Here is a 16,710-nt window from a genome sequence, read left to right on the forward strand (position 1 = left end):
TAGTAGGGGTCATTTATAAACACTGGGCAAATTTGCTCCAGTCAGATGTTTGGTTTTATTTTTCTGCTTGCAGCTGGTTAAAAAAAGCCTAGGAGTAAATTTGCTCAGTGTTTTTAAATAAGCCCTAGTAAGTTTGCCCAGTGGCAGTATCCCATAGCAAGCAATATGATGCTTGCATTTAAACAGGTGACCAGTAAAGTCTACATGCTAATTGGTTGCTTAATTGTGCCTCAGATATCAGGATATGTTTTTACACATGCTCTCATAATATATGTGCCACTGTGGATCACTAGTACAGTAATATACAGCAGTTTCCTCTGGTTTCATTCCAGTGAGTTTTAAATAAACTTCTCCTTTATTTGTGTCTCTCGATACTGTGAGGCGTCCCTGCAAGGACTGGGCATAGCGTGCGCTGGCATCGTGCCATATCCCTCCCAGAAACTCCAGCCCTTTCCCCGCAGGCTGACGGACCCACAGAACTGCATATACTTTGGAGCTGTCAGTGAGGGAGGCTCCGGTCACTTTACAGGGCAGCTGAAGAACCTCTGATGGCTTCACAATGACAGCACCGGGCTGAGTCAGGGAGATCTGACATCTCACACCTACAGATAATAAAGGAAAGGTTACATGGAACAGATCATTTTACTAAACAAAATGGTGCAATTTTAAAATGAAACTTACATTGCACTAAGGACAAAACTGCAATAAACCACAAGACGTTCTTCATATTTCTCATAGAGAGAAGCACACTCTTCAGATGCTGATTTTTTTTGGCTTCTTATCTCAGAGTGTGGCAGTGATTTTCCATAAGTGACATTTCAATAGGAAGTTGCCTGGTAATTTACATATAACCTCTCTATGCAAAGGAGCAGGTGGGTATATAGATAAGCTCTCTGGTACATACAGTAATTCAGTTTTGAAGTAAATCTCAATAATAACAGCAAGTACTCTGCCACAACATAAGTAATTACTTAAAATAAACAAGTAACGCTTTTGTGATGTCTTAAGGGTCGCCCAGAGACTCTTTAATAAACCAAGTGCAAATTCAAAGCACAATCATTCATTCAAAAATTGTGTGTGCATTATATGCACACACAATTTTGCACCCATACAAACTGCATGCAAACTGAGCATAGTGTTAATGAGAAGTTTCAGCCTGTTATAATGTACTGCAGGAATTTGTAGGGTAGAGTTGAGTACAGGGAGCACAGCCACAGGAGAGCACTGAAAGGAATACCAGCCTTGCGGAGGTGGTACTTATAGGGTTCCCTCAGTTTGTGGCACCTACACATACAAGTCAATCGCTAATGCCATTATTGACACAGTGCACTAGAAGTGATACGATTTATTTACAAATAAGAAAAACTTATGTTGAGATGCTATTTATTATGCGCCTTTAATGATGCTGGAATTGCAGGGAAGAACATTGAATTTTGACAAAAAAAAATTATAATTTATGTCCATTTCAATCTCACTTGCAATTGTAGATGTATAATTGGTGTCAAAGGTGGGGTGTACTGTAAACACCAAGGGGCCTATTTGTTATGCTGTGTAAAATGAAATTTGATGAAAAAATTATGTAAAAAGCTGTGTAAAATAAATCGAGAAGTTCACTGTCCAAACGCCAGATTTTACTCCATTTTTTTACATAAGTTCCGATTTTACGCTGTATTTTTTACGCATGAAGCCTGGCGATGTGTGGCAAATTTTGTTGCCATTTTGACTCTGCATAATAAATCTGCTCCCAAATGTATTCGGATGAGTTGTACAATGTCTAATAAGTTCAATGCAGTATTTGTTGCGAGTTGAGAATAGGGGGGGTCACTTTTAAAGTTCATGCAGTGCTTATTTTTTTTTCCGCAAATGGTTGTTTGCGCATGTTTTCCCCTAAACACGTACATTTTGCACTACTGTGCTCGTCTTTCCTTTTTTCCTTGAAAATAAGATTGCGATGCCCTCTGTGCTGGTTTATTATGTGCAAATATCGCCCTGATTTTCTCTTTGTGAATATAAATTCGCAATTAGCGAATCAGTTTAGTAAATATTTTCTCTCCCACTAAAGTTTTGAGGACATTCACACTGCAAATAAAAATTTTACAATTATGTTTGCACATTAAATGCACCAGTCTTGTCCAGCTTTATTAATATAAACACGGGAAGGGCAAATATTTTCACAGTTTTAATAAATCTGCGCTGTGCACATTTTTTAAATGACTCCCACTGAATCCACAGGACTGCAGTTCTGAGCTCCTTTTGCCTGCCAAGCCCGCCACTATTGCAAGCCAAGCCCACTTGTACGTGGGGTACGTGTGGTACTAACCCTCGTCCTGTTGTTAAGAGGATGTCTCTATGTCCTTATACAGGGTTTATTGTAGGATATCCTGTCAATTATTTTGCCCTGCCTGCATGGTTAAACATTTAAGTTCTAAGGCTAATGTCAGACGAGGCGCCTGGCGTATTCAGCTTGCCGAAAATAGCACCATCCGCCTCCTACCTGTGCCTGCACCCGAATGAATGATGAATGAAATACACTCGGATGCAGGCACATGTAGCCGATATCCGTCAAATATACGAAGTCTCGCGGTTTTTGGCAGATATCGGCTACATGTACCTGCACCCGAGCGTATTTCATTCATTCGGGTTCAGGGAGGCGAGTGGCGCTATTTTCGGCAAGTGATTTTCAGCTTGCCAAAAATATACGCCAGACGCCTCGTCTGACATTAGCCTTAGGTATCACAAACCTTTTACATGAGCTCTCACTATAGATTATTATCTTTTTTATGCTCATTCTCTGTAATTCACAGCGCATATATATATATACAGTATAAATGCTGTTTTTACATGATGATGCCTGCAGATCAGTCAGTGGCATGTAGTGTCTTTGGTCACTGATTTTTACACAGCATAATAAATAGGCCCCTATATTATACCTAAACATCCTTCTACAGTATTGTTCTTTTACATTTCTGTGCATGGCAAGCCTGCAGTCTGAAATTGTCTGAGTTTCTTATTCTCTTCTGTCACTGTGTTTCCTGTACAGTAATACATGGCAGTGTCCTTAACGTCAGCCCCATTCATCTGGAGGTAGACCTGCTTCTTCCCATTGTCTTTAGTAACTGTAACTCTGTTTTTAAGTGAATCAGTAACAGCTGTGCTCCCATCAGCCCATACTATTGCAATCCATTCCAACACCTTCCCAAGAGGCTGCTTGATCCAGACCACATGATAGCTAGTTAGCTCAAACCCAGAAACTGTGCAGGTCAGTCTGAGTGACTCTGAGGGTCTCACAGTTCCAGGACCAGACTCTTGTATTGTCTGAGAGAGGATACCTGCAAATAAGCGAGAGTAACATGAAAAATTTCATCTTAATTATCCATAATAAACAACTAAAATATTTGTGAGAAATTCCTTACATAAAGGGGCAAACACCAAGACTATTAATAGAAAAATTCTGTCCATGTTAGAAGAAGTTGTGTTTAGATAAAGTGTCTCAGAAAGGATACAAATCCTCTTTATAGTCCTACAAAAAAGCTAAGATTTGCATAGGGGATTCCACTACAGATTATAAAGCGTCTGGAAATGAATCTAAAATATTGATGAGCTTTGCTGCCCTCTGCTGTCTAATGGAAGAATATACACGCCTATATGTACAGTTACCTAAATGCAGTAACCCACAGCAGCCAGTCATCCTTTGCTCTCATTATTGTAAACTGATTAAAGATAATTGCTGATTGGTTACCTAAGAGAGAAAAGAGCATTTCTTGCAAATTTAGCTTGACTTTGTGATGTACGGCAAGTTGTAAAACCACTGTATAGTATTTGATGAGTAGAACTATTTTCAAATTACTTTAAATAAGTTACTTGCATAGTCATGCACATATATATTTTTTCCTAAGAAGGTAAACTTGTCAGGTGGGGAGTTATCAGTAAGCAAAAAGGTTTATGATCAGAATTAATTCTGAAAAATACATTGTGTTAGGGCCAATAATGTTTACGTGATAATATATTTTATAGAGATGCTGACAAATGTGTAAGACTTTGGTTACTGCAGTGGAGTGACTTATAAAAAACAATGGCACATTGTTTAGATACCACCTACTGGTAGGTACACAAAACATAGTTCTGTATGATTTTCAGACCATTTGTCTCCAAATTATTGTCCTGATAATTTCCGTATCGTGGCAGTTGGTCGTTTAGTCAGTCGGGCAGGTTATAAAATATTGTTTGGGTAACAATAAAATCTGCGAATGTATTGTTTATCTGACAATATGCTTGGGGGACCTACAATGCATTTTCAGGAAGTCCTCGGAAAAAGACTAAAATCTGAATGTGTATGGCCACCTTTAAGGACTAAACTCCATGGGAGATTTTGATCAGATTTTGTCAGTCAGATTTTATCTGATCTTGTCATGAAACAGAATGTAACACCATGCAACAATGGTTTTTCAATGAGAAAAAAAGTCTGTCAGATACCATCAGATTTTATCTCATTGGATGAAGATGCAGCATTCTGCCTTCCCTTCCAGTCGTGTTGGTTGGATGGCAAATGTTCCATGTAATTTACACATCAGTCCCATTATATTTTGACCCAGGTGACTACATCCGACTTGTAGGATGCGTTTGGTCGAACTGACACCACCCGTCAAAGGCTCCTGTGGAATTTAACCCTAAAGATTTGCGAAAAGGTGTCGTGCAACCATTTTGTTGTGCATGACTTTTTTTGATGCTATTGCGCCTAATTTGATGTGACCATGCCTATTTTGACACACACATGCCCAATTTGATGCTACCACAACTTTTTTTTTGACAAATTTTTTCACTGTGAATTTTCACTGAAGTTTTGCAAAACAATTGGCGAAATGCGGAAATTCACTGCAAATCCATGCCTGGAAAAAAAATTTGCTCATCACTTGTAGTGACGAAATTATTGGTGTATGTGCCTGTTTAGGAATGCAGTCTATTGCAAGTTACCTGTCACAGGGACACTCATATTTAATAAGCAGACATAAAATCAATACGCACAAATGGTTATCTGAGAATTTAATTTTACTAAAACATTTAGTAAAATACCAAATAATAGTGTAGTTATAAAATATTTACACAAAATCAGGACATGATAGATCCCTTTCAAGGGGACCTGTGTGTATGCATACCTTTGATACCTTTGATCATTCACACATATTTACTTCGCGCCGAGTACAAAAGATTCAGATTCATTCAAGCTTCAGTATGGTGACTTTTCTTGGGCCAGGTTGGAGCTGCAGGGTGCCATTGAGTCCTATGGGAGACTTTCCTTGGGCCAGGTTGGAGCTGCAGAGTCCATTGAGCCCTATGGGAGACTTTCCTTGGGCCGGGTTGGAGCTGCAGAGTGCCATTGAGTCCTATGGGAGACTTTCCTTGGGCCAGGTTGGAGCTGCAGAGTCCATTGAGCCCTATGGGAGACTTTCCTTGGGCCAGGTTGGAGCTGCAGAGTGCCATTGAGCCCTATGGGAGACTTTCCTTGGGCCGGGTTGGAGCTGCAGAGTGCCATTGAGTCCTATGGGAGACTTTCCTTGGGCCGGGTTGGAGCTGCAGAGTGCCATTGAGCCCTATGGGAGATTTCCTTGGGCCAGTTTGGAGCTGCAGAGTGCCATTGAGCCCTATGGGAGACTTTCCTTGGGCCAGGTTGGAGCTGCAGAGTGCCATTGAGCCCTATGGGAGACTTTCCTTGGGCCGGGTTGGAGCTGCAGAGTGCCATTGAGCCCTATGGGAGACTTTCCTTGGGGCGGGTTGGAGCTGCAGAGTGCCATTGAGCCCTATGGGAGACTTTCCTTGGGCCGGGTCGGAGCTGCAGAGTGCCATTGAGCCCTATGGGAGACTTTCCTTGGGCCGGGTTGGAGCTGCAGAGTGCCATTGAGTCCTATGGGAGACTTTCCTTGGGCCGGGTTGGAGCTGCAGAGTGCCATTGAGCCCTATGGGAGACTTTCCTTGGGCCAGGTTGGAGCTGCAGAGTGCCATTGAGCCCTATGGGAGACTTCCCTTGGGCCGGGTTGGAGCTGCAGAGTGCCATTGAGCCCTATGGGAGACTTTCCTTGGGCCAGGTTGGAGCTGCAGAGTGCCATTGAGCCCTATGGGAGACTTTCCTTGGGCCAGGTTGGAGCTGCAGAGTGCCATTGAGCCCTATGGGAGACTTTCCTTGGGCCAGGTTGGAGCTGCAGAGTGCCATTGAGCCCTATGGGAGACTTTCCTTGGGCCAGGTTGGAGCTGCAGAGTGCCATTGAGCCCTATGGGAGACTTTCCTTGGGCCAGGTTGGAGCTGCAGAGTGCCATTAAGCCCTATGGGAGACTTTCCTTGGGCCAGGTTGGAGCTGCAGAGTGCCATTGAGCCCTATGGGAGACTTTCCTTGGGCCAGGTTGGAGCTGCAGAGTGCCATTGAGTCCTATGGGAGGCTTCCAAAATCATGCTAAGTCTGAAAGTTTTGCCCGCCGCTTACGAGCGCTCAATACGAAAAAGTCGCGACAAAATATGAGCACATCGTAATGGCTATGAAAAACTCGCGTTTTTGCGTGAATCGTATTGGTAACGAAAAAGTCGCGAAAATTTCCGAAAAGTCGTAAAGGCGCCGAAAAAAACGCAAAAAATACGAAAAAGTCACAAAATGTTCGTTTTCCAATCGGAATTTTTCCAATTCGGATTCGTGGGTTAGTAAATGTGCCCCCTAGTGATGATCGAATCTGTCCCATTTTGCTTCGCCGAAAAATTTGCGAAGCAGTGAAAGATTTGCGAAACACAGCTACTGCACAACTTTTTTGACGTGCACGACTTGTTTGTTAAGCAACTTAAGAAACAACAGACATACCAAAATCCTAGTATCTAAATGCTATAATAAAGGTCAGTTCCCTTTAAAGTCTTTCAGTTCTGTTCATTCCTGATTACTAGGGGCGCCTCTATAAATGGGAGGTGTTCCACTGTTTACATTTCTTTGCTGTAATTCAGCATATCAAAATTGTCTTACTTCCTCAGTATTTTCTGTCACTGTGTATCTTCCACAATAATATGTGGCAGAATCTTCATCTTCCATCCCATTTATTTGGAGGTAGACCTCAAGTCTACTAATAGACTAAGCCAAGTCACTTCCTCAGAAGCCAAATAACATGCTTAAGCCACCATGTGTTTCACATTTTGAGCTCTGCCCCACCATCAGCATCTCTATCCACTGGTCCTTGCACTCCATAATAGTCCTGTGTTCCTCCCATAAAGACTGCTTGAGTTTGGCAGGCCTGTGTATGAGAAGCAGGTGGGGGTGACAGTTAGGGCAGGTTCCTTGAGTGTCCCCAATGTTTGAGATGCCATGCACAATTCTGTAGTTTTGATTTAAAGGAGAGTTAGAGAGTTATATTCTGACACAATTTGCATCTGGTCTTCATTTTTTATTATTTGTGTTTGTCTAGTTGCTAGGGTTTGAATTGCCTTAGCAACTAAGCATTGGTTTGAATGAGATACTGATATATTTATGAGAGAGGACCTAAACAGAAAATTTATAAAAAGTAACAATAACAATGAAATTGTAGCCTCCCAGAGCAATAGTTTTTGGGTTGCTGGGGTCCCATCAGCCCATACTATTGCAATCCATTCCAACACCTTCCCAAGAGGCTGCTTGATCCAGACCACATGATAGCTAGTTAGCTCAAACCCAGAAACTGTGCAGGTCAGTCTGAGTGACTCTGAGGGTCTCACAGTTCCAGGACCAGACTCTTGTATTGTCTGAGAGAGGATACCTGCAAATAAGCGAGAGTAACATGAAAAATTTCATCTTAATTATCCATAATAAACAACTAAAATATTTGTGAGAAATTCCTTACATAAAGGGGCAAACACCAAGACTATTAATAGAAAAATTCTGTCCATGTTAGAAGAAGTTGTGTTTAGATAAAGTGTCTCAGAAAGGATACAAATCCTCTTTATAGTCCTACAAAAAAGCTAAGATTTGCATAGGGGATTCCACTACAGATTATAAAGCGTCTGGAAATGAATCTAAAATATTGATGAGCTTTGCTGCCCTCTGCTGTCTAATGGAAGAATATACACGCCTATATGTACAGTTACCTAAATGCAGTAACCCACAGCAGCCAGTCATCCTTTGCTCTCATTATTGTAAACTGATTAAAGATAATTGCTGATTGGTTACCTAAGAGAGAAAAGAGCATTTCTTGCAAATTTAGCTTGACTTTGTGATGTACGGCAAGTTGTAAAACCACTGTATAGTATTTGATGAGTAGAACTATTTTCAAATTACTTTAAATAAGTTACTTGCATAGTCATGCACATATATATTTTTTCCTAAGAAGGTAAACTTGTCAGGTGGGGAGTTATCAGTAAGCAAAAAGGTTTATGATCAGAATTAATTCTGAAAAATACATTGTGCAAGAAATGCTCTTTTCTCTCTTCTAACATGGACAGAATTTTTCGTAATGGCTATGAAAAACTCGCGTTTTTGCGTGAATCGTATTGGTAACGAAAAAGTCGCGAAAATTTCCGAAAAGTCGTAAAGGCGCCGAAAAAAACGCAAAAAATACGAAAAAGTCACAAAATGTTCGTTTTCCAATCGGAATTTTTCCAATTCGGATTCGTGGGTTAGTAAATGTGCCCCCTAGTGATGATCGAATCTGTCCCATTTTGCTTCGCCGAAAAATTTGCGAAGCAGTGAAAGATTTGCGAAACACAGCTACTGCACAACTTTTTTGACGTGCACGACTTGTTTGTTAAGCAACTTAAGAAACAACAGACATACCAAAATCCTAGTATCTAAATGCTATAATAAAGGTCAGTTCCCTTTAAAGTCTTTCAGTTCTGTTCATTCCTGATTACTAGGGGCGCCTCTATAAATGGGAGGTGTTCCACTGTTTACATTTCTTTGCTGTAATTCAGCATATCAAAATTGTCTTACTTCCTCAGTATTTTCTGTCACTGTGTATCTTCCACAATAATATGTGGCAGAATCTTCATCTTCCATCCCATTTATTTGGAGGTAGACCTCAAGTCTACTAATAGACTAAGCCAAGTCACTTCCTCAGAAGCCAAATAACATGCTTAAGCCACCATGTGTTTCACATTTTGAGCTCTGCCCCACCATCAGCATCTCTATCCACTGGTCCTTGCACTCCATAATAGTCCTGTGTTCCTCCCATAAAGACTGCTTGAGTTTGGCAGGCCTGTGTATGAGAAGCAGGTGGGGGTGACAGTTAGGGCAGGTTCCTTGAGTGTCCCCAATGTTTGAGATGCCATGCACAATTCTGTAGTTTTGATTTAAAGGAGAGTTAGAGAGTTATATTCTGACACAATTTGCATCTGGTCTTCATTTTTTATTATTTGTGTTTGTCTAGTTGCTAGGGTTTGAATTGCCTTAGCAACTAAGCATTGGTTTGAATGAGATACTGATATATTTATGAGAGAGGACCTAAACAGAAAATTTATAAAAAGTAACAATAACAATGAAATTGTAGCCTCCCAGAGCAATAGTTTTTGGGTTGCTGGGGTCAGTGACCCCATTTGAAAGTTACAAAGAATCAGAAGAAAAAGGCACATAATTCAAAAAGTATGCAAAATAAATAATAAAGATTAACTGAAAGGTTGCTCAGAACAAACAAAGTAAACTTAAAGGTGAACCACCCCTTTAACTGTAGGGGTGCTTTAAGCATCCACCAATAGTCTATATTTTTTTGGCTTTGCTCAAGGCCAAAGGAGCAACTTCACAGTGCCAGAAAGCAAACTAAGGTCTGGGTATTTGGTACTGATATGAATATTAAAAATACCCTTGTATCTTAATATTTATAGTATTTCAGTAATACTAGAGACAAATCAAATTAAGAGCAATGCTGTTGGAATTACCTTGAATGAGCTGTATGCTGGGCATTTCAAGGCTAAATGAAAATTGCAAATTCTCAAGTTCTTTAAAGAAGCTGTGAGGTTAAAAGTAAAAACAACTGTACATCAACAAATGAATTGTTCACTTTGCATAGATGGCCGGCTTGTGTCATATATGTCATACTTCGCTGGTTGCAGAATTCTGTACAGGGTTGGCACTATATGCATCACTGTGCCTTGCACAGTAATAAACAGCAGTATCTTTGGAGACAAGGTTTTTCAGTTCCATAAATGCCACATTTTCTGCATTGTTTCTTGTAATCACTAAACGACCTTCAACTGAACTGGCATACACTGTTTTACTGGCATCATACCAAATAGCTCCTAACCACTCCAAGCCTTTCCCTGGTGCCTGCCGGATCCAGTGCATCCCATGCTTGCTGAAGTCAAAACCAGATCCTCGGCAAGTTAGTTTAAAGGAATCACTAGGCTTTTTAACCATCTGGGATTCTTCTTGTGTTAAGGCTGGGTCAGAATTTACACCTGCAATATATAAGAAAGATATATGTAATACTGCTGCAACTGCAGGTATCAGTCTCTGGATCTGATTAGTCCTTCAGTGCCTACCTGGAATCAGAAAGAAAAAGAGAATACATAATATCAAATCCATAATTTTAGAAATGTTTTAGCAGATGAACAAGTAAAAAACAGGGAGGATTTAATATTTATAGCACAACACTTCTGTATTTAAATACTCTCATTTGCATCTGTGCTGTGACTATGTAAAGCCTACAGACACTCTCTCTACATGGATCTCTCTATATGGATACTGTATAGCAGGGACTAGCAAAGGCATGTATAATTAAACTCATTACCAAAGCTTTAGAGTAGAAATTACTGTATTTTATAGCTTCTCCATTGAGAATGAAAGAATATTTTTATAAATGAAATGGGTGATAAAGCTTATTTTCTTTTAGCATCACTTCCTACATTTAGGTGAGTATTTACGAGTGCAAAAAGGCACACCAGTGGGGCTACTTGCACAGTTTGGGAACCACTGCTCTAAGGACCACTGCTCTAAGGTATTCCTTTGGCCATTATTAGGTATTAAGGGAATTTGTCAATGCAAAATTACCCAGCAGGGCATTCCACAACCTAACTGCCTTCACCTTCAGTTATTCTGTACCTCAAGCCTAAAGGGATGGCCTCTCAAGTGCCTCTTTTTCAGAAAAAAAACAGCTTCAACTTTCCCCATAGTTTAGTTGTTTCATTCCTTACACCAGTCTAGTGGTACATCTCTTTCCAGCAGATTAATGTCCTTCTTTAAGGAGAAATACCTCCCCCCCATTCAGTGCCCTAAATCAGCCCCTCTCCCTGCTCTCTCCCTGCAGAGTCTATTACATGGAAAAGTGCCCCTGTATGTAAACCTAACATAGAAATGCAGAGGCAAGTTGCAAACTTCTGTATCTTCAGACCCTTTCTCTGTCTCTTCGCTGACGGGCAAAGCTTTCTGACACATGCGCAGTTGGCACTAATTCCAGAATAGCTCCAAATGCACATGCACCAGAAGGCTTCTTAGAGGCAAACCGACAGAAAAAGAATCCAAAGATACACCTGTAAACTGCTGCGCTACTCTGCTCCTATATGCCAGGTTTACAACCAGGGATGATTTTCAATGTAATAGACTCTGCAGGGAGGGGAGATAATGGAGGGCAGTAGATGGGGGCTGTTATTTGTTGGGGGTAGTTCAGCTTTCAGGACTGGAGCCCAAAACTGAACTGCATACTTAAGATGATGCCTTAACAGTGATCTATAAAGAGGCAAAATTATGCACTCACCCATCAAGTAAACCACGTGGAGAAGCAGAAACACGGAACAAGGGTCAGAAACACAGTCAAAGGGAACACAATACAGCAGGTCACTGGAGACTAATTCAGCAACTAGGGGGAACATTTACTAATCCATGAGCGCTCCGAAGGCGTCCAAATGTGTTTTTTTCGTAATGATTGGTATTTTGCGATTTTTTCGTAAATTGTCGCAACTTTTTCGTAGCCGTTACGACTTTTTCGTAAATTGTCGCAACTTTTTTGTAGCCATTACGATTTGCACGAATTGTCGCGACTTTTTCGTAGCCATCACGCCGAGTATGAAAGTTTCGGATTCATTCAAGCTTCAGTATCGTGACTTTCCTTGGGCCAGGTTGGAGCTGCAAAACGCCATTGAGTCCTATGGGAGGCTTCCAAAATCATGCAAAGTCTGAAAGGTTTGCCCGCCGTTTACGAGCGCTCAATACGAAAAAGTCGCGACAGTATACGAGCAAATCGTAACGGCTACGAAAAAGTCGCGACAATTCGTGCAAGTCGTAATGGTTACGAAAAAGTTGCGTCAATTTACGAAAAAGTCATAACAGCGACGAAAAAATCGCAAAAAATACGAAAAAGTCACAAAATGTTAGTTTTCCAATCCAAATTTTTCCCATTCGGATTCGTGGATTAGTAAATGTGCCCCTAAGTGTAAAGGGGGTCGCATAAAATTATCAGAAGGCCAAGGCCGTGGAATAGTAGAGCATAGTTACATTATGTAACAGGATATTTATTTATACTGCAAGGGGCTATTCTCTGTCCTGAACCCTTTTACATTACAGTCCCTACTCTGGCAGCTGACAAATGAGGAATATAAACCTATCTTCTTGGTGAATCTAAGAACCGCACTTGCTCATTAAGTCTGACTACTAGGGATGCACCGAATCCATTATTTTCGGATTTGGCCGAACCCCGAATCCTTCGGGAAAGATTTGGCCATGTTTATGTGACAAAAGTCCACGTGATTTTAAGGATTCAGTTTGGCCAGGAGCATGGATTCGACCAAATCCTATCCCTGCTGAAAAAGGCAGAATCTTGGGCGAATCCCAAACTGAATCCAGGAATAGGTGCATCCCTACTGACTACCACACTCAGCGGCATATTTATTATAGTGTTTAAGCCAACATCACCAGTGATTTTGCCCATAGCAACCAATTAGAATTTAGATTTGAACAATCACCTACAAGTTAGAAAACAAAAGCAAAGATCTGATTGGTTGCTATGGTGATGTTGGCTTACACACAATAATAATTTTATTGTTTATTTTAAACACATTTATGTGACAAAAAGTCACATGATTTTAGCGATTTAGTTGGCTGAATCCAAATCCTGCTGAAAAAGGCTGAATCTTGGGCGAATACCAAACTGAATCCTGGATTCAGTGCAGCCTTAATAAATATGCCCCCCAGTGTACTATAACAAGATGGTAGTCTGACACTGGCTACCCCAGCTTAACTTACCAGGAATAGTTACATTAGAGTATCTCTCTCATTTTAACCAGGAACTGTTAAAATACCCCTGGGCCAATGGAGAATACTTCCCACAGGGCATAGGCTACTGACTGGGCGACTTTCCAAGTAGTAGGGGAAATGTGCATTTTGGAGCTGAAAAACACCTGTCATGAACAGTGTCCTGGTAACCAGGGAATGGTTACACTGACCTCACATGCAAATGTACCCCAAAAGCAAGGTCTTGGATGTCATGCTTACTTTGATCACAGGACCACAAAATACAATAAAAGTACATTTTTATTAAATCATAATATTTTATTTTTTCCCTAGTCTTTGTAAAATGATCCTGCCCTGTAAACTTAGCCTGACTTTTTAGGTTACAGTTAGTGGGATTCTGCTGCCTCTTACTGCAAAATTATGGAAGTACAATAGAAGTTTTTGTCACTGTTTTCTTTGTTCCCTTGTCACTGTGTGTCTAGCACAGTAATACACGGCAGTGTCTTCAGCCTGTAGATTGTTCATTTGCAGATATAACTTGTTGTTAGTATTGTCTCTGGAGATGGTGAATCTTCCTCTAACTGAATCAGCATAGTATGTGCTACCCCCATTAGGGTGAATTTCACATAACCACTGTAATCCTTTCCCAGGAGCCTGTCTAACCCAGCTCATCCAGTGGTCACTGAATGTGAAGCCAGAGGCTGTGCAGGACAGTTTGTGAGACCCTCCCAGCTTTATCACCACTGGGTCTGACTGGGCAAGTTGCACATCAGACTTAACACCTGGAAAACATGTGAAATAAAGAGATTGGATAAAAACTGCACTGACATATTTCATTTTTATTGTTAGATTTCTCTTGACAATCCTTACCTGATAAGCAAAATACTGAAATAAAAATTCCAATCCACCTCATGGTAACTGGCTCAGAGTCCTAGGCTAGGAAGATATACAGGTATACTATATTAATTGAACATATATAACTGCTCTGCTTTATCTGAGACCTGCATGAGAGAACAGCAGAAAATTTGACAGAATTTGCATAGCGCTTCCATGATTTGGTATAACTGCAATGGCCTTTTGTCTCTTTTCATGTATATTGTATAAAACTCTATTACTCACCAAATGCAGAAAACTGTGTATCCTATAAATCAATTAAGTCTTTATAGATCTTTATAGATCTTACATCCATAGCATACATTGTGTTGGGGCAACCCCCAATGAATTCAATTATTAAGTCTTTTTACCAGGATTGTGCTCTAGTTTGAAAAAAAAACAAAAATGCACTGGTCCAGGAATGGGGTTATTTAATAAAAGACACTAAGATGCAGTAACCCATAGCAAACAATCAAAAGGTACCATTTAACGGTCACCTGTTTAAAGGGGTTGTTCACCTTTGAGTTAACTTTTAGTATGATGTAGAGAGTAATATGCTAGGACAAACTGCAATTGGTCTTCATTTTTTATTATTTGTGGTTTTTCAACCAATTTTGTACTACACCCAGCACAATATGCCTTTTGTCTGGACTGTAGGGTTAATTTATGACTCCAAGGTGCAGTATTAGGTGCAAATATCAGCAACTAATTACATCAGTCAAAACACCCTTCACTTAAGTAAATGTACCAACTATCACTCCTCTACACTAGGGGCAGATTTATGAAATCACGAGTTCGAAAGCAACATATGTTGCAAAATAAACTAACCCTGAACCAGGAAAGAATTACCTGTCCCTGAAGTACTGCACAATTCATCATTCATATTTTATATCTGTAGGAAAGAATGTATACATTAGTTATCCTAATCCTGGCACCTATTTATGCTAACATATTCATGGATTTTATTGAAAATACACATATCTTGGTGGGTGAATATTCTCAATTTATTAATACCTACTTAAGATATGTGGATGACACATTTCTGATTTGGACGGGTTCAGTTAATAAATTACATGACATGAGTAACGTCGGATCCTGACCCGCCCTTCTCCCAACCAACACCCCCTTTTACCTCTTTACTTACCATCCCCAATAAACACACGAACATCAATTCTTGGGATAAAATGGCCGCAGAAAATTTATTAACAACAATCAAAGTTTTAATTTAAAACATAACATAAATAACAAATGTGAAACAAAACATCTCAAACATAACACAAATGTTTGTATAACAAACAAACCAACTTTTAAATAACCAAACACTGTAACAATCCAATAACTGCGCAGCGCAACTGGCGCTGCCAGCTGCCCTTCTAGCCCGGAACCAACTACCCAACAAACTCACCTCCTAATCCACTTTCTTACCCCTGAGGTTCCAAGCATGCCAGCCCCAATTAACTATAAAACTCCCCTCCTAACCCAACCATTGTTTTCCCCCAACTCAATCACCCCACCCTCAACACTCCTCTATCTCCACCTCTATAGGGAGGGAGGGTGGGCGTTTTACTATGCTGACTAAAATGGATTGAGAAGCGGGAACGGTTTACCAGCATTTATACCTTTTATGAATCAACGAATCACCTGCAACTGGGAGTGGCTAAGTCAGTCCAACGTATCTGTCATGCCCCTGCTTCCCTACGTTACACTACGGGTCATTGGGCTACTGGAATTTCAGGGTTAGTTTATTTTGGAACATATGTTGTTTTAGACCTAAGTGACTTTTTACTATTGGTATTATTATACAACGCTGCTCTTTTATATTACTAGGTAACTATAATAAGTGTGGAAGAAAAAGAAATCATTTTTCTGTGAGAATTGCTGTGTGTAATTTTGATAGGTGGTATATATAAGGATTTATTTTAAAGCATTTTCTAATTTTTTACAGAATGGATTAAATACTATTGGAATTATGTTTACTTTTCACTTATAGACAATTGTTTTTCTTATTGAGAATTGACACTATGAATTCTGTTTCATAGTTATCTTGGTATGGTATCTTTTTAAGATTTTTTTCAAATGTTAAATAGGTTAATCATGTATGTTAATGAAGTGTGAGGCTATTTAGTCATGTTCACTACACTGGTTTGTATGTCTCACGAAAGGGGTACACCCCCGAAACATTGCTGCTGCATTTTGAAGAACTACTAATGCCCATCTGAGTAACTGCACTGAGCACGCTATTCTGCCATTCTGCCATTTATAAGGGATTGCTCAATCTTCACTGTAAGAGTTCATGACAAAAGTAAGCTAAAAAGGACCCAGTTACAGTGTTACATAAATACTGTATGGTATTAAATCTTTAAATGCTATTAAAGATACTCGAAGAAAAAAGTGAAGGGTTTATGTATCTGGAGATTGCTATTGATCCATTCACCTCTTAATATATATAATTTATTAAAAAAATTATATATATATATATATATATATAAAAAAATATATATATATAATGAACAAAACATGAATCGCATCGCTCAAGTGGGAGGGGCCAACACCAGCCAATCAAATTTTACCCATTGACTTTCATGGGAAAATTGAAACTGCTGCCAATCTTACAGCTTTGAGGCTACACTCCCCAAACTTGAATCATGGGGTCAGCCTGAATGAAAATATGATGATTGTTGGA

The 16,710-nt window shown here is 40.0% G+C and overlaps 2 gene segments (V, D, J or C); both read right to left on the reverse strand.

Annotated features, from left to right (window-relative positions):
- Positions 1 to 237: 237 nt before the first annotated feature.
- On the reverse strand, positions 238 to 775 carry LOC116412162. The segment is given in 2 exon segments: positions 238 to 602; positions 682 to 775. Coding segments are annotated over 2 exon segments (420 nt in total).
- Positions 776 to 2,958: 2,183 nt separating this feature from the next.
- Positions 2,959 to 3,459, reverse strand: LOC116412164. The segment is given in 2 exon segments: positions 2,959 to 3,329; positions 3,414 to 3,459. Coding segments are annotated over 2 exon segments (417 nt in total).
- Positions 3,460 to 16,710: the final 13,251 nt, after the last annotated feature.

Source organism: Xenopus tropicalis, chromosome 1, assembly GCF_000004195.4.
Source record: "Xenopus tropicalis strain Nigerian chromosome 1, UCB_Xtro_10.0, whole genome shotgun sequence".
NCBI classification, from domain to species: Eukaryota; Metazoa; Chordata; class Amphibia; order Anura; family Pipidae; genus Xenopus; species Xenopus tropicalis.